Source organism: Phoca vitulina, unplaced genomic scaffold, assembly GCF_004348235.1.
Source record: "Phoca vitulina isolate PV1807 unplaced genomic scaffold, GSC_HSeal_1.0 scaffold23, whole genome shotgun sequence".
NCBI lineage: Eukaryota > Metazoa > Chordata > Mammalia > Carnivora > Phocidae > Phoca > Phoca vitulina.
The window spans coordinates 18,417,434-18,436,634 of NW_022589726.1; the positions used below are offsets into that span (position 1 = coordinate 18,417,434).

Here is a 19,201-nt window from a genome sequence, read left to right on the forward strand (position 1 = left end):
CACTTGGCTTGGCACGGGGTCTCCGCCCAGCAGACAATCTGCCAGCGGATGACAGAACAGACTGCCCCTGCCCCCACCCCCACCCTGTCACCTGTGGCCCCCACCCTGGACCTGCCAGGAGGCGATGAGGCCGTGGGCTGGGAAGGTGGGACTGGAGCAGGCCTGGGCACCCTCTCCACAGCCCGTTGCCCAACCCTCCCTTTCCTTGCCACCTGTACAGCCCTGGGCCCTGGGGCCTTGGCTTGCGACAGGGGCCTGGGCCAGATCCCACAGAACAGAGCCCCATTGACGGTGGCCATCAGGGCTGGGTGGGAGAGCAAGCCAGCCCCTGGGTGGTGGGGGCGGCCGTGGGAGCCTGTATCATCCCGTTCCAAGTCAGAAGAGCCCCAGGGGGGAGAAGGTGGCATCCTGCCCCACACAGTCTCGGCTCAGCCCCAGCTCGGGAGCACAGGTGATAACTGGGAGCAACCCCTCCCTCCGGCTGGGGGAGAGGGGACTCCCCTGGCCCACGGGGCCCCTCCCTCTCTTCCTGGGGCAATGGGGCAGGAGTGTCTGTGAAGCCCAGGAGCCAGCCCAACTGGGAAAAGATAAAAAGCCCATCAGTGGCACAGCAGCTTACCGCGTTCGCTCTTTGCTCTCCCAGCCTGCACTCCGGCCCCTCTGATGGCCATGAGGTCCTCTGTGGCTCGGCAGACATACTCCACCAAAGGGGGCTTTAGCTCCAACTCCGCAAGTGGAGGAGGTGGCTCCCAGGCCCGCACCAGCTTCAGCTCAGTGACGGAGTCCCGGAGAGGTAGCAGTGGTGGGGGGCCGCGCTGTGGCCCCAGCAAGGGTGGCTTTGGCAGCCGAAGCCTCTATAACTTGGGGGGCAGCAAGAGCATCTCAGTCAGTGTGGCTGGAGGGTCATCCTCAGGGCGGGCCCTGGGAGGCTTCGGCTTCGGCAGTGGGGCCTATGTGGGCTTGGGGGCCGGCCGGCAGGCATTCGGGCCGGCCTGCCCCCCTGGAGGCATCCAGGAGGTCACTGTCAACCAGAGCCTGCTGACCCCTCTCAACGTGGAGATCGACCCCGAGATCCAGAGGGTGCGCACCCAGGAGCACGAGCAGATCAAGACCCTCAACAACAAGTTCGCTTCCTTCATCGACAAGGTGAGCCGGGGTGGAAGGAGGTGGGGAGGGGCCCTTGGAGTAGAAGCAGGGCCGCTAAGAGAGGGGGTGCTGGGCAGAGGCTGCACACTGTTGTGGGGGAGGTTGATGGGATGACTTTGGAGCTCTCTGGCCTGGCGACAGTCTTCTGGGTCTTACTGTCCTTGCTCAGGTGAACTTGATTCTACTCACGAGGCCTGTTGCCGAGCCCGGCTTGACTGTGTTGTGCCTCTCCTACGGTCGTCATTAACACGATCACACAGCGGCCTGTCGCATGATTAGGGAGTAGACTGTCCTCACGGCTCCTCTTAACAGGGTGGTCCTTAGTGCCTCTGGTCATTTCACAGCTGGGGAAACCGGCTCAAATGTCCAACAAGTTACCCAAGGAGCCCGATCTCTTCCCTGTTCTCTCAGTGTTGGAAAAGGCCTAAGGACAAAGATGTGATCAGGACACGATTGAGGGGGTTGTCCTAGGAGAAGTTACCATTTTGCTTCTCCTATTCCTCCTTGCTGTTCTGGTCAATAGGCTCAGTTTGGGGTGGACAGTGAAGAGGGTGGTCGCCAGGGCACCATGACCTGGGGGTATAGTTTGATCTGTCCCAGATCGGGAGCATCCTGACTCCTTCCCTGGCCTCCAGACTCACTGGGTGGCTCTTGTACTTGCTCTCTGGCATTTCCGGGTCTGCTTTGCTGCATTGTCTACCTCTACCCCAAGTCCCCAGGCAAGGGGACCATGATGGGGAAAATCCTGGTGGATAACTGTTATCTTAGTTCAGTGACCTGGGGGTTCCCAAAGAACATTCATGTCCTCTTTCTCATGTGAAGCCCACAGTGTCCCATTGTGGGACACCCATAGTGATATTGTGTCCATTTTGAAGAAGAGAAAACAGGACTAGAGAGGGCAAGGGATTTGCCCAGGATCATACAGGCACTTGGAGGCAGAGGCAGGCCTGGAACTCAGGTTCATGGGCCCTATGGTCCTTGGCATTAAGAGGTCTCGTCTATGTTTGTGGCAGAAGCACCTGCTTCATGGTACCCAGGCCATGTGACTTTGGGCCTGGGGTGCTGTGGAGGTGGGACCTGGAGAAACCGGATGGCAGGTGAAGCAAGCTGTTCCGCCCACCTCCTCACCTTACCCCCTAGTGACTTTTGGTCCTCCTGTGGGACTGTCCCAGAGGTTAAACAAGCAAAAACCTCTCTCAGGCTCTCAGCATCATGTTCTAGGAGCTGGGGGTCTGTGAGGTTGACCCTGTCCAGTGTCTCTGGCTGGGCAGAGAACCCCCCAGGGGGCCTGTGAAGCCCATGCCATGAGCCCTCTTTTAAGTCTTTAGAGATAGGGCTGGGCATCTATATTTAAAATTAAAAAAAGGTCAAATTTATAGAAAAGTTGCCAGAACAGTACAGTATATTCCTATATATTTTTTCACCCAGATTCTCCAAATTTTAAAATTTAATTTAATTTAGTTTAATTTAATTTTAATTCCAATGTAGTTAATATATAGTGTTATATTAGTTTCACGTGTATGTCATAGTGATTCAACACTTCCATACATCACCTGGTGCTCATCACAAGTGCACTCCTTCATCCCCATCGCCTATTTCCCCCATCTCCCCACCCACTCCTTCGGGTAACCAGCAGTGTGTTCTCTAGAGTTCAGAGTCTGTTTCTTGGTTTGTCTCTTTCTCTCTCTCTTTTTCTTTGCTTGTTTTGTTTCTTAAATTCCATATATGAGTGAAATCTTATGGTATTTGTCTTTCTCTGACTGAATTCGCTTTAGATTCACCAATTTTTACATTTTGTCACATTTGCTTTCTCTTTCCCCACATGTGTGCGTACACATGTATGTATGTACATATTTGTGTATATACATACATACACATACACCTATATATGCATCTGCTTTTTTTTTTTTTTTAAAGATTTTATTTATTTGACAGAGAGAGATACAGCGAGAGAGGGAACACAAGCAGGGGGAGTGGGAGAGGGAGAAGCAGGCCTCCCGCGGAGCAGGGAGCCCGATGTGGGGCTCGATCCTAGGACCTTGGGATCATGACCTGAGCTGAAGGCAGATGCTTAACAACTGAGCCACCCAGGCGCCCCTGCATCTGCATTTTTAACAGTTGATTTTGGTGCAGAATTAGGGTTCAGGAACACTGATCTAGTCTGGTTTACCCAGGACAAGTGGGAAAGGGAGACCCAGAGGTAAGTGACTTGACTGTCATCAACTAGTAAATGACTGAGTTGGGGCATTTGCAATTTATTAACTCTTTAGAGTCTTTGTCATTGGATTGGACAGTCTTTTCCAGCAAGACTATTCCCTTAGGAACCCCTCCCCTCAGCAATGCATGGGCTGTGCACTGGCCCTGTGAGGTCCTGGTTGGGGACAGGTGGTGACGATGGGCCCAGTCCTGGGTCCCTCCTGGAGCCAGGGGATGGCACCAGCCCACCACCCTTCTTGCTCTGGCTCAGGTGCGTTTCCTGGAGCAGCAGAATAAGGTGCTGGAGACCAAGTGGGCCCTGCTGCAGGAGCAGGGCCAGAACTTGGGTGTCACCAGGAACAACCCGGAGCCCCTCTTTGAGAACTACTTGGGCAACCTGCGGAGGCAGCTGGACAACCTCCAGAGCGATCAGGGGAGGCTGGACTCAGAGCTGAGGAATGTGCAGGATGTCCTTGAGGACTTCAAGAGCAAGTGAGGAGGACTGGACAGCTGGGCCCATGTGGGGGTGGGAGGGGATGGCGTGGGCAATCTCCCCAGAGAGGGCCACCCCATTCCCAGGCGCCTGGGTCCAACCTGGGGGAGTGCACAGACAAAGCAGCTTCCCTTGGGTGTCCAGGCCCTGGGCCCTTTGTGTCCTGGAGAATTGTCCCACTTATTTGTGTATTATTCATAATTTAAAAAACTCTAAGGTAGGGAGAATATGTAAGGAACCTCTATGTTCTTATTACTCAGGTTTAATTATTAACTCATAGGCAGTCTTGTTTCATCTATACACCCACTTGATTTTTCTCCTCCCTTATTGTCTTGAAGCAAATCCCAGCCATCGTGTGATTTCATTCACAGATATTTACTGGCTATATTCATATGGCTCATCAGTATAGCTTGACTTAATCAAACATAAACATAATGCCATAACCACATCTCAGGTTTTTAAAATAGTAATTCCTCAATATCATCGACTATCCATTCTTTTTGAATTTTTGACTGTTCCATAAATGTCATAAGTTTTAAAAATAGTTTGTTTGAATCAAGATCCAGATAAAGGGCAGATATTATGATGGGTTGATATGTATATCTATAATTTTAGGGTGTAATCTTTCATAACTTTCCCAATAATTTGATACTGGTGATTTCTAACCCTTAAAATTTCAGCAAAAGCAGGGCGCCTGGGTGGCTCAGTTGGTTAAGCGACTGCCTTCGGCTCAGGTCATGATCCCGGAGTCCCGGGATCGAGTCCCGCATCGGGCTCCCTGCTCAGCAGGGAGTCTGCTTCTCCCTCTGACCTTCCCCCCTCTCATGCTCTCTCTCTATCTCATTCTCTCTCTCAAATAAATAAATAAAATCTTTAAAAAAAAAAAATCTCAGCAAAAGCAGTTGGAGAGAAGTGAGCTGTTTTAAATGACCTCCTGCCTGTGGAAAGTGAACGCAAAACTAAACCGCAGTTGACACATCGCTGCCTGTTCCTAAAAAGCCTCCTGTGGGCTCTGATCCAAAGAGCTGGCTTGATTGCCATATTATTGCACAAAATCTGGGCCTGTTCCCTCAGAGTGGGTGGGCAGGAATATTTAACGACTGTACCCCAAATTTCTTCACTGGTCGGCTGCATTACAGAACTGCTTCTCATTATCTAAGAACTTAGATAATGTGGGACCCAAGGGGGCTTAAAGCCAAGTGGGTTAAATGTCTTAAAAGGCAGAAGTAGGCTGAGCCTGGCCCGAGTCTTCCTGTGTAACAGGTACGAGGATGAAATCAACAAGCGCACTGCAGCGGAGAACGAGTTTGTGCTGCTCAAGAAGGTGAACAGGTGGCAGGGAGTGGGGGAGGTGGTTCTTGGGCTTGCCAAGGTGCTGGGCTGACTCAGAGGGAGGTGAGAGCCCTGGGGGCTGAGGCATCTGCCCTGCTGTCTCTCTTGCCCCCAGGATGTGGATGCTGCATACATGAGCCGAATGGATCTGCATGGCAAGGTCGGCACCTTGACTGAGGAGCTTGACTTCCTGAATCATCTCTATGAATTGGTGAGATGGCAGGTAGACAGGGACAATTACGTTTATGTATAGCACTGGGGATTCCCCCTGGAGGTCTGATCTGAATTCACCAGTGCAATTTAACTGGAAGAAGATAGAACTTGGACCTTTCATTAACACGAGCTTCCATGTATTCAGTGCTAAGGATGAGCCCAGACACCGGGCCAAGTTTTACATAATCCTCTCAACAAAGCCACAGTAGAGGTACAACTATTGTTTCCATTGTATAGTAGGGGACACGGAGGCTCAGGGTAGCTTGCCCATGGTCACATAGCTAGTTAGAGGCAGTGCCGGAATTAAAACCTGGTTCTTGGACTTCAGAGTCTGACTCGCGCTCCTCTGTTAGACTGTTTCCCTTCTAGACCAGTTTGTAACGGATCAAGGGCTGGAGGAGCAGAGAGGGGCAGAGAAGGGCCTAAGATTCCAGGTTGGCGCAGGAGTTGAGGTGTGGGTAGTGGGTAGATTGCAGGATCCAGGAGGGGTCCCAGGAAACCAGGAGGTTTTGAAGACCAGGGCGAGAGGGCTGAAGTTAACCTGAGTTGATCTTAGCATCCAGGACCTAGACCCAGACTTGGTAGGCGCTTTGTGGCCCACCGTCCCTCCATGCTGGAGCCCTTTCTCTAACATCGCTGATAGGAGTCATGTAGCCTCGGCTTGAATCCTCCTGGTGGTAGGAAGCTCACTATTTTTTAGGGCAGGCATTTTCATTGTTGACCAAATTAGAAAGCTGATTTTAATCTTCTTCCCATGACTTCTGCTCTAGATTGGCCCTGATTCTGCCCTCCAGGCAACAAACCCAGTTGTCTTCTGTGTGGCATATTGTCTTTCACAGGGCAACACTTTAGAGGTCAGGATGCTTCAGGGACTGACATCTGTGGCATATGAGGAAGCTGAGGAAACAGCGTTCTTTGTCCAGACTTTGGAAAAGAGTGGGATAGGGAAGGAGCTTACAGACTTGCATTCGTGCACCTAATGTTGCGGTAGTTTATGTGTCATCTTTAGAAGCCATTTCACAATATTTGCTCTTTAAAAAACCCCCGGACTTTTCCACATGAATGCTTTCAAGTGAGGCATGTATCCATTTGCTTCCAACTTCCAAGATTTGGGCAGTTGAAGTTTTGAAACCAAATGCAAGAGTTAATGAGTCCCATTTTCCCTGTGACATGTGATTATGGTTTCATCCCATCGTCTAGGTAACTGTGGGCACTTTGAAACTCGATTTCCCCTATCCATATGTTGGAGATACCCAACTGGGTAATTGGATGTATTCATGATACCCCAGCTTGGGGTTCTCTGTAGACCTGGTAAACTTTCAGTTCAATGTGAATGTTCATTTCAGTGTACGTGACCAGTGAGCACATTAAAGCCAACAGGGCCAAGAACTGAGTCCTAGTGCAAGAACTAGGTCTTCAGTGGTGCCTTTCTCCCAGGCTGACCTCACTCCACTAATCACTAATTTGTGGTTCAAGTGCCTCAGCTACTTTAAAATCTAGTTGACCATATCATCATCTGGCCCACATCTTTCTGTCTTGTGTTCAAGAATGCTGTGGAAGTCTTGGTCAAGCAATGTCTGTGATGGTCCTTTAGCATTTTAGTAATACAACCACAGGAGAAAATGAAATCTATTTGGCTTGGCCTTTCCTTAGGGAAGTCTTGCTGGTTCTATGCCTCTTACATTTTGTGATTCTAGAAGTTCATAGGAGGTTGACGTCAGGTTTAAGCTGAAGAAGTCTAAGTATCATCCCCTTGAAAATGAGGACATTTGCTGCATCGGGGGTTCTGGAATCTTTCCTAATCTCCATATTTCTTACGGATCTCTGGGAGTATTCATCCCCTTGGCAATCCCATGGCCTCCTAGGATATGCTCCTTTGGCCTGGACCCTTGAGAGTCCCCAACAAGGCCAAGGCCTGTCATACTTTCTGTGGCTGTCTTGGCTTTCTAATTCTTCTCCAGCATCCTGCCCTTTCTAGTTTGATGATTGTTCTCTTTGATGGGAAACAGGTAAATGACATAGCCATTAAATTGTTGGGTTTTGGGGGGTATTTTTCGGGTTAGTCCAATGCTGCCTCTCTGTTCTTCTCACCTAGAGCTTCCCTACAGCCCTTGTCAGCTGGCCTCAGCATTTCCCCTGGCTCATCCTTGGCTGTGTTTTTCTCCTTCTAACATCTCTACCTGCCCTGTCAGAATGGAGCTTGTTGGGGAATGTTCTGTGCCATCACGCTGATTTCTTAGGTGCCTCCCAACTTTCTTCTTTATTGGGACCACTGATGGTGGTTTGCTGCTAGGGGATTCCTCCTTCTCTTCTCTTAGGTTCTTTTCTCTTTGGGGCCAGGTCAACAGTGCCCGCCCCCTTTTCTCTAAATGGGTAGGAATTGGCTTTCCTTCTGTCTAAAGCACATGCCTGGCATGCCCAGTGTTCTTTCCTTTGCTGTTCCTTATCATTTAATACCACATATTACTGAGTAGTTTCCACATGGCTCTGGCTTTGGGGGCCCTACAGTCTCAGCACATGGTGTTGAGGCCGTGTTGGGACAGGGACAAGGTGCCTGGTGCATGCTGTGCCTGACCCTTCCTTATAGGGCTGGGGGAGCTTCAGAGGAGATGGGATTTGAATTTTTGAAGGAAGGGCAGGAATTCTAAAGGAGGAGAAAGAAGGGCCTGCCAGCCAGGGCCCAGCCTGCACAGTGACATGGACGCAGCATAGAGCACATGTGTCTGGGGAACAGCGGGTGGGCAGGGTAGGGCAGAGAGGGTCTGGGAGAATCAGGTGAGGATTGGGTGGACAGGGAAGGTGGGCTAGGGGCCAAGCCAGGGTTCCTCCCTGTCAGAGTTCCTCATTGCCTACCTGTGCCTCTTTGGGGCTGAGAATGAAGGCCAGAGCAGCTGTTCCTTGCTGCCTCCTGCACAAATCAGCACTCCCTAGTTGATTTCAGGCTCTGGTTTTGGTCAAGCTAGATCTCAGGGAAATCCGGAGGGCCACCCACCAAGCCCTGGCATGTCTTACACGGCAGAAAAGCAACCTCATGCCCTCCCTCTGGCCCGGATGATCCCTGTGGGACTCAGCCCCTGCTCCGGTGTCAACACTTTGGCCTCTCTGGCTCATTTCCTTCTTGCCCAGAGGCCCTCCACCTGCTCTTCCTCTCACGGTCCCTGGTGTCTGAGGAGACACATACCTTTAATCTACAGAACTCTTCCTTCTCCACTTGTATCAGCTCTGTTTCTTTGGAAAGCCTAACCCTTTTATCCTCTTATTCTATCACTCTAGGTGGTATCTGGTAGATCTTCTTGTCTTAAAAATTCCAATTTGATTTTCCTCGGGACCAAGCTCTGGCACGGGACTGCTGAGGGACCCTGAGCTGGGGAGGGCGAGGGGGTGATGCTGCAAGATGACACTGGCAGAGTGGTCACTGCTGTGGCAAAATGACGTGATCTGTAGCAAATAAGCCTCATGGACGTCTTGACTGACCTTCAGAGAGGTGTGGGCACATAATGCATTTTATTTAGCACCCACCATGGGCCACAAATGGATCTGAATCCTTACATCCACCGCACGAGGAAGGTATTATCACGGGCAGTTTATAAAAGAGGGGGCGGAGGCATCATGAGGCTTCATGACCACCCCGGTCACACAGCTAATGAATGGCAGGCTGGGGACATGAACTTTGCTTTGCCTGTCTCCAGAGCTCATGTCTTTTCACTAAACCGCAAACATTTCAGTGATTGGTGTTCACCCCTTCCTCTTCACCCATCCCACCTTTCAAAAGACAGCGTAACTTAGTAATCTAAATCTATGTCGGTATGGATGGCAGTTCTGGCTTTGGCAGATTTCTTTCTCGATTTCTGCCTATCTCTCTTTTAGTCTGTGTCACCTCAGGTTCTGGTGTCAGACAACCTAGGATTGAGACTGGGCTCCCTGCTTATCAGTTTGTGATTTGGGGCAGGTTACTCTTTGTGCTATTGGAAAAGGGCCTGTAATGAGTTGGTGCCTGTCAAGTGCTTAACACAGCACTTGCCCACAGGAAATTCTCAGTCAGTGAGAGCAGCTGTTATATTCCAGCTCTATCTGTTATAATCCCACTGGCTGCAGGAAAGCTGGAGACAAGACCAGAGCACACAAGGTGTTGACTTTGAGGGGGAAGATTCTCTCCCCTTTGGGAGCCACTGAGGAGCACTGAGGGGATGAGGGATTTGATTGGAGCTGGAGTCTGGGCAGTTTGTCGGCAGCCCAGGGCAGGAAGGACCATGGGTGCGACGAAGACAGAGCTCAGCTAGGAGACCATGCAGATGACCTAGTGATAGAGCTGAGCTCAAAGACAGAACACAGAAACTGAACTTGCTGTTCATGGCATCTTTAAATGCCTGTTTATATGTCAAATTCGATGGTCCTAAAAACCCAGGGAGGGTCCAAGAACATCACCATGGTCTTTAAATGTCAGTATAGTCTAGAGGAAACCACTTGGGATTTGTTGCTCAACTGATTGATTCCAGTCTGGGGCCCAGGACTGGACGGGATGACCTTGGATCTAGTGACATTGGATGTGTCACTTCTCTTTCCCAAGCCTCTTTCCTAACCAACCTGTGTCAGGGCCACTGTGAATGGTGGTGCAGGTTGTTAGCTGGCTGAGTGGAGAGTGGGGTTTGAATCAGGCCCATGCTCAGCTCCCCGGGTCCCACTGTCTGCCCCTGCTCAGAGGGGAGACTTTTCCCAAGTTGACAAAAGTGGCCTGGCCTGACTCCCAGGGTGTTCTGAGGATGAAAGGGACTGGCACTGGGTTTGGGTGCAGTACGTACACATTCTTTCCCCTTCTTTAATCTCTGGGAAACCTGTAAATCCACAAAAAGGAAAGATATTTATAAAAATGAGAGCCCCATTTCCCAGCTGGAGAGAATGAGGCCTTTCCTTCTAGGCTGCAGCCTGGGGCAGAGCACAGGCCTCCTGATGCCACCTGGGGACCTCGTCCTTCATCCCTCGGGTGTCCTGGGAGCCTGGAGCAGGGACTCTGGTGGCAGCTATCTCTTTCTGCAGGAGCTGAGCCAAGTGCGGACCCACGTGTCTGACACCAGTGTGATCCTTTCTATGGACAACAATCGCAGACTTGACCTGGACAGCATCATTGCTGAGGTCAAGGCCCAGTATGAGCTGATCGCCCAGAGGAGCAGGGCTGAGGCTGAGGCTTGGTACCAGACCAAGGTGAGAAGAATGGCTGGTCAGGTGTGTGGGCTGGGGCAGACAGAACTTCCGCCATTGTGAGAGGCCTGGGGCCAGACGCACCCAGCCTACACGGGGTGGGGGGGGGTGGGGGTGTGGGGCTCTCCCTGTGAGGGTGGGCCTGGGGCCACTAGTTACCCAGGAGGGCTTGGAACTGACAGCTCACTGACACTTTTTTGGTCTCCAGTATGAAGAGCTGCAGGTGACAGCTGGGAAGCATGGGGACAACCTGCGGGACACTAAGAATGAGATTGCTGAGCTCACCCGCACTGTCCAGAGGCTGCAGGTTGAGGTGGATGCGGTTAAGAAGCAGGTGAGCCTTTGGTTGGGAGCCTGGGGATCAGGCCTGGGTTGGCAGAGGTGGTGACCTTTTCATTGTCACGCTGAGGGGTGAGAACTACTCTTTTCCTGATGGATGGGACACACTCAAACGCTGGACCATTAAGAGCAACACACTCCTTTTACAGGATAAGAAACAGGCCCGGAGAAGGATAAGGACTTGTCCAAGGTCACATTGCATATTAGTGGTGGAGCAGGTGGGATGATCTCCTCCAAGGAGATTGAGCCTATCTCCAGGAGGTCGGAGCAGGAGGCTGACAGTTCAAGTGTCCAGGTCATAGGTGCTGATTCCCTCTAGGATATGGCTAAAAAGCTTGGGTTTTTCCCCAGATCAGAGTGAAGCATCTGGTTAATGGTGAGGTTATATTCTTTATTCTATCTCTTTGAAGCACTGGGCTGAGTTGCAGCAGGAGGGACTAGACTAGACTTCAGTAAGGACTTTCCCAGTGGTGCTACATGACCCTGCTTGTGTAATAGTATCTCTTCTCTGAGATGAATATTTCTCCTTTCCTTCTTTCTCAGTTGGGGTTGAGGGGGGGACGGATGGGGAATGGTGATGTCTGGTTTGAGGGCAGAGAGGTGGATGTGATGACCCTGGAGGGTGTTCCCAACACCTCTCATCCCTTGGGCAGTGCCAGCAACTGCAGACGGCCATCGCAGAAGCGGAGCAGCGTGGGGATATGGCATTGAAGGATGCTCAGAAGAAGCTTGGGGACCTGGACATGGCCCTGCACCAGGCCAAGGAGGACCTGGCTCGGCTGCTGCGCGACTACCAGGCTCTTATGAATGTGAAGCTGGCCCTGGATGTGGAGATCGCCACCTACCGCAAGCTGCTGGAGAGCGAGGAGAGCAGGTGGGGGCCTCCTCCTGCCCTGATTCAGAGGGCTTTCCAGCCCTGCCTGTGGGAGAGCCCGTGTCATCGTCGGCTCTGTGCTGGGGGTAGGGAAAGAAGGGAGGAACCAGGGAGCTGGGCTCCTAACTCATCACCCACGGGAGACTCCATTTATGTTCACGGCCTCTGCTGCGCCTCTCCTCGGTTGGCACGACAATCAGTAATCTTTACGGTGGTCGGCAGCCCTGCAGAAGTGAGGCTTCTTCCAATACCAGATTCCACCACCTTTGAAGTTTTGAAAAAAAAAAAAATTAATCATCTCTGTCCTTGGGAAGGCATGAGATGTAAAGAAAGTCACTTGAGCCAGAAGCCAGGAAGCTTTGTTTTGGCATGAGCTTTGTTTGCTGTCCATGATGTACATGCAGAGGGAAGGCAGGACAAGGACAAGGGAGGAGGGGGCCACTTGGCCTGCTGTGGCTCTGCTTTCTCTGTCGCACCTGCTGGAAGGTCTGCGAGGCCCAGCACAGCCACGTGCACGTGTTTCTCACATCTTCTGGTCTTGTCTTGTGGGCCCTGGCTCGAGAGTTGACCCACTAAGTTGATCCACCGTGAAGGCAGAGAGTGGGAGGCAGGAAGGAGGGGGAGGGTTTTCACTTGGGCTCCAGGGACCACTGACCCTTCTCCTGATCTGTTTCTTCAGGATGTCTGGAGAATGCCCCAGTGCAGTCAGCATTTGTGAGTATTTTGCTGCCATGCCCTGCCCCACACCCAGCCCCGGTCCTCAGCTCCATCCACTCAATCTGTCCTTGGCCAGAAGCACATTGCCCTCCACCTGAGCCCCTGGAGACAAGTTCAGGGCTTCCCAAAGAATGAGCTTCCTGCCCCACCTTCTCCATCAGTTTCCTACGGCTCCACTGCCTGCATGTGTTCCCGTCCCTCACTGGCTTCTGCAAGTCCCCCTCCCTCTTCCAGCGTGGCTGCCCTGCCTCACCCAGACCCTTTGCCTTGCAGCGGTGACTGGCAACTCCACCACAGTGTGCGGAGGCGGTGCGGCTGGCTTCGGGGGTGGCATGTCCCTGGGCGGGGGAGGGGGTGCTGGCAAGGGCGGATTCGGCACCAGTGTGGGCTACGGCACCGTCAAGGGAGGGCCCGTCTCTGGGGGCACCTCCATCCTGAGGAAGACCACCACGGTCAAGACGTCAAGCCGGAGGTATTAGCTGCCCAGCAGTGCAAGCTGGGGCCCCTGCAGTTTCCTCTTTGCTCTACTCACCCCACTCTGCTGCCCTCCCCACCCACCTCCGTAGGAGCGGGAACAGCCCCAGGACCACAGGTCCGGTGTATTTGCATGCCAGACTCTTTGCCTGTGACCTGCATTTTGGGAAGGTTCAAATCTACCCACATTTTCTCCTTGCTTTTGCAATGTGATGGGAGGGGAAGTTAAGGCCATCACCTTGAGTGATGTATTTGAGTGATTTGGGGGTGACCTTTTGACCACTGAGAGGAGGTTGGATTTCTCTCAATTCCTCTATTCTTCTGCCTGCATTCAGGGAAGGCTGGGGGAGGAAGGAGGAAAGTTGGGAGTGGTCCCCGAAGGCCTTTCAACCTCCCCAGTCTCCACCAGACTCAACCCCTCTCTGAATCTATCCATGCCTGGCTCTCCTGTCTGTGCCTGTGATGTATCTCAATAAATGGCAACTGCTGCTAGCTGTCTGTGGCTCCAGTCTGTCCTGCCTGGGGGACTGAAATTGTCAACCACACGCTCACCATGCCCCATGCTACTCACCATGCTAGAAGCACACCAGCTGATACCATTACCACTGTAGGCCTTGGCTCTTACTCTCTCCTTTGTGGAGCTCACAGGAGAAGGCTTGAAGAAATATATAAGTTGTTCAAGGCAGGACCCGGCCACTGAGCAGATGCCTATTACCAGCCCATCCCCTGATGCCACTGAGTCCTCTGCTAACTCTGTGGGGCAGGCAGCATGATTGTTCAGTGGAGAGATCTTGGGCTTCAGAACTGGGCAGACTTGGGTTTAAATCCCAGATCTGCCAGTTACTGTGTGACCTTGGGCAAGTCATTTAAATTCTCTGAGCCCCACTTTCCTCTTTTGTAAAAGCAAGGTGTGATGAGAATATGTGTAAAGCCCCTGGCTAATGAGGGTCTTAATAGGACCAGTTCCTTTGCTTCCCCTCCCTCTGGCTCCTGGTTTCCCACCTAACTTATCACTGAGCAGTCCGATGGCTTCTCTCTCAGCCTTCATACCTGGTCATCAATAAGAATCCACATTTTCCTAACAATAGCAGAATACATATTTTTCTCAAGCACACATGGAACGTTTTCTAGGATAGATCATATGTCAGGCCACAAAACCAGTCTTAACAAATCCAGGAAGACTGAAATCATACCAAGTATCTTCTCTGGCCTTGATGGTATGAACCTAGAAGTCAATAATAGGAGGAAAGTGAGAAATTCGTGAACATGTGGAAATTAAACAGCATTTTCCTCAACAACCAATGGATCAAAAAAGAAATTAAAAGAGAAATAAGAAAGTATCTTGAGACAAACAGAAATGGAAAAATAACAAATTAAACCTTATGGGATGCCATACAAGCAGTTCTCAGAGGGAATTTTATAGCTATAAACACATACAGCAAGCAACCAGAAAGACCTCAAATAAACCACCTAACTTGACACTTCAAGGAACTAGAAGATGAACAACAAACTAAGCTCAAATTTAGCAGAAGGAAGGAAATGATAGATTAGAGCAGAAATAAATGAAATAAGGAATAGGAAAGATTAACCAAACTAAGAGTTGCTTTTTTGAAGAGATAAACAAAATAGACAAACCCTTAGCTAGACTCACCAAGGAAAAGAGGGAGAAGATCCAAATTAACAAAATTATAAATGAAAAAGGAGGTGCAATCACTGATAACATAGAAATGCAAAGGATCATAAAAGGCTCCTCTGAACATCTACATGACAACAATCTGGGCATCCTACAAGAAATGGCTACACTCCTAGAAACATACAACCTACTAAGACTGAATCAGAAAGAAATAGAAAATCTGAGTAGACCAATTACTTGTCAGGAGATTGAATAAGTCATCAAAAATTTCCTAACAAAGAGAAGTCCAGGACCAGATGGCTTCACTGGTGGATTTCACTGAACATTTAAAGAAGGATGAATCCAATCCTTTTCAAACTCTTCTAAAAAATAGAAGAGAAGGGGTCACTCCCAAACTCATTTTACCAGGCCATCAATGAATATAGATGCAAAAATTCTCAAGAAAATACTAGCAACAACTTCCTGCTAGACACATCTCCAAAGAAAAGAGAAACAAAAGCAAAAATGAACTACTGGGACTTCATCGAGATAAAAAGCTTTTGCACAGCAAAGGAAACAGTCGACAAAACCAAAAGGCCAGCTATGGAATGGGATAAGAGATTTGCAAATGTCTTATCAGATAAAAGGCTAGTGTCTAAAATCTATAAAGAACTTATCAAACTCAACACCCAGGAAACAAAGAATCCAGTCAAGAAATGGGCAGTAGACATGAATAGACATTTCTCCAAACAAGACATACAAATGGCCAATGGACACATGAAAAAATGCTCAACATCACTTGGCATCAGGGAAATACAAATAAAACCACAATGAGATACCACTTCACACCAGTCAGAATGGCTAAAATTAACAAGTCTGGAAACGACAGATGTTGGTGAGGAGGCGGAGAAAGGGGAACCCTCTTACACTGTTGGTGGGAATGCAAGCTGGTGCAGCTACTCTGGAAAACAGTATGGAGGTTCCTCAGAAAGTTAAAAGTAGAGACCCAGCAACTGTACTACTAGGTATTTATCCAAAGGACACAAACATAGTGATTTGAAGGGACACATGTACCCCAATGTTTATAGCAACAATGTCCACAATAGCCAAATATGGAAAGAACCCAAATGTCCATCGACAGATGAAGGGATAAAGAAGATGTGGTGTGTATATATACAATGGAATATTACTCAGCCATCAGAAAGAATGAAATCTTGCCATTTGCAATGACATGGACGGAACTAGAGCGAAATAAGTCAGTCAGAGAAAAACAAATACCATATGATTTCACTCATATGTGGAATTTAAAGATGAACATAGGGGAAGGGAAGGAAAAATAAAATAAGATGAAAATTGAGAGGGAAGCAAACCGTAAGAGACCATGAACTCTAGGAAACAAACTGAAGGTTGCTAGAGGGGAGGTGGGTGGGAGGGAAGAATAATTGGGTGATGGGCATTAAGGAGGGCACTTGATGTAATGACCACTGGGTGTAATATGCCATTGATGAATCATTAAATTCTACCTCTGAAACTACTAAAAAAATAAAAAACAAAAACAAAAGGAAAATACTAGCAAGCTGAATTCAGCAGCACATTAAAAAGACCATACACCATGATCAAGCGGGACTCATCCCTGGCATACAAAGTTGGTTCAACATACGCAAATCAATAAATGTTACATATCACATTAATATAATGAAAGATAAAAATCATCTGATCATCTCAATAAATGCAGAAAAAGCTTTTAAAAAAACTCAACACCCATTCATGATAAAAACTATCAACAAGCAAGGCCATGTATAATAAGCCCATAGCTAACATCATACTCAGTGGTGAAAGGTTAAAAACTTTTCCTCTAAGACCAGGATCAAGACAAGGGTGCCCACTCTTATGGCTCCTATTTAACAAAGTACTGGTAATCCTCACCTGAGAAATCAGGCAAGAAAAAAAAATGAAGCCATCAGAATTGGAAAAGGAAGAAGTAAGATTGTCTCTCTTTGTAGATGATATGACTTTATATATAGAAAATCTTAAAGACTCTACCAAATAACCTTAGATCTAATCAATGAATTCAGTAAAATTGAAGGATACAAAATCAATATAAAAAATCAGTAGTGTTCCTATACACTAACAATGAATTATCTGAAAGAGAAATTATGAAAATGATCCCATTTACAATAGCATCAAAACCAACAAAATATTTAGGAATAAATTTAACCAAGGAAGAGAAAAATCTGTACACTGGAAACTGTAAGACACTGATGAAAGAAATTGGAGAAGATATAAACACATGGAAAGATATCTGTGTGTATGGATTGGAAGAATTAATATTGTTAAACCGGCCATACTACCCAAAGCCATCTGTAGATTCAATGCAATCCCTATCAAGATTCCAATAGCTTTTTTTTTTACAGAAATAGAAAAAACAATAGTAAATTTTCTGTGGAACTATAAAAGAATAGTCAAAGCAATCCTGAGAAAGAAGAACAAAGCTGGAGGCATCACACTTCCTGATTTCAAACTATATTATAAAGCTATACTAATCAAAACAGTATGGTACCAACATAAAAACAGACACAGAGACCAATAGAACAGAATCAAGAGTCCAGAAATAATCCATTCATGCATATATAGTCAACTAATATTTGACCAAGGAGCCAAGAATACTCAGTGGAGAAAAGACAGTCTATTCAAACAAATGATGCTGGGAAAATTGGATATTCACATGTAAAAGAATAAAACTATTTTATACTACTCACAAAAATTAACTCTTTAGTGGATTAAAGACTTAAATGTAAGACTTAAAACCATAAAGCTCCTAGAAGAAAACATAGGGAAAAAGTTTCTTGACAGGGGTCTTGGCAATGATCTTTTTTAGGATATGACACCTAAAGTGTAAACAACAAAATAAAAAATAAGTGGGACTATATCAAAATAAAAAGCTTCTACACAGCAAAAGAAATAATCAACAAAATGAAAAGGCCACCCATGGATTGGGAAAAAAATATTTGCAAATCATATATCTAATAAGGGGTTCATATCCAAAATATATAAATAACTTATACAACTCAGAGCAAAAAATCCAAATAATCCCATGAAAAAATGGGCAGAGGACCTGAACAGACATTTTCCCAAAGAAGATATTCAAATAGCCAACAGGTAAATGAAAAGGTGTTCAATGTCACTCATCATCAGGGAAATGCAAATCAAAACCACAATGAGATAGCACCCCATGCTTGTTCGGATGGCTCTCATCAGAAAGACAAGAGGGAACAAATGCTAGTGTCGATGTGGAGATTAAGGGAACCCTGTGCACTGCTGGTGGGAATGTGAACTGGTGGAGCCACTATGGAAAACAGCGTGCAGGGGCCTCAAAAAGTTAAAAATACTGCTATAAATATGTGGGTGCACGTACCCCTTCGTATCCCTACATTTGTATCTTTGGGGTAAATACACAATAGCCAAACTATGGAAAGAGCCAAGATGTCCATCGACAGATGAATGGATAAAGAAGATGTAGTATATATCTACAATGGAATATTATGCAGCCATCAAAAGGAATGAAATCTTGCCATTTGCAACAATGTGGATGGAACTGGAGGGTAATATGCTGAGCAAAATAAGTCAATCAGAGAAAGACAAGTATCATATGACCTCACTGATATGAGGAATTCTTAATCTCAGGAAACAAACTGAGTGTTGCTGGAGTGGTGGGGGGTGAGAGGGATGGGGTGACTGTGTGATATACATTGGGGAGGGTATGTGCTATGGTGAGCGCTGTGAATTGTGTGAGACTGATGAATCACAGACCTGTACCTCTGAAACAAATAATACATTTTATGTTAAAAAAAAAAGAAGATAGCAGGAAGGGAAAAATGAAGGGGGGGGATCGAAGGGGGAGACGAACCATGAGAGACTATGGACTCTGAGAAACAAACTGAGGGTTCTAGAGGGGAGGGGGTGGGGGGATGGGTTAGCCTGGTGATGGGTATTAAAGAGGGCACGTTCTGCATGGAGCACTGGGTGTTACACGCAAACAATGAATCATGGAACACTACATCAAAAACTAATAATGTAATGTATGGTGATTAACATAATAAAATTAAAAAAAAGTAGAACTACCATATGATCTAGAATTCCACTTCTGGGAATATATCTGAAGGAAACAAAATCACGATGCTGGAGATCTCTGTACCCCCATGTTCATGGCAGCATCATTTACAATGGCCAACACATGCAAACAACCTAAGTGTTCATCAGTGGATGAGTGGCTAAAGAACATGTGGTATATAATACAACAGAATACTATTCAGCCATAAAAAAGAAAGCAATCCTGACATTTGAGACAAAATGGATGGACCTTGGGGACATTATGCTAAGCGAAATAAGTCAGACAGAGAAAGACAAATACTGTATGCTCTTGTTTATTTGTGGAATCTAAAAAAAAATGTCTCATAAAGAGATCAGATGTGTGATTACCAGAAGTGAGGGCTGGGGGAAGGGGGAATTGAATGAAGGCGGTCAGAGGGTGCAAACTTCCAGTTATAAGAGAAATATATTCTGGGTATGTAATGTACAACATAATAACTATAGTTAACAATGCGGTATG

The 19,201-nt window shown here is 47.7% G+C and overlaps 1 protein-coding gene across 1 annotated transcript; it reads left to right on the forward strand.

Annotated features, from left to right (window-relative positions):
* Nucleotides 1–669: 669 nt before the first annotated feature.
* Nucleotides 670–13,472, forward strand: KRT79 (keratin 79). The gene is made up of 9 exons (XM_032420682.1): nucleotides 670–1,146; nucleotides 3,614–3,834; nucleotides 5,099–5,159; nucleotides 5,283–5,378; nucleotides 10,415–10,579; nucleotides 10,785–10,910; nucleotides 11,569–11,789; nucleotides 12,469–12,503; nucleotides 12,780–13,472. The coding sequence occupies exons 1-9, from the start codon at nucleotides 670–672 to the stop codon at nucleotides 12,983–12,985; spliced, it is 1,608 nt and encodes a 535-aa protein (XP_032276573.1). The 3' UTR covers nucleotides 12,986–13,472.
* The last annotated feature ends 5,729 nt before the right edge of the window (nucleotides 13,473–19,201 follow it).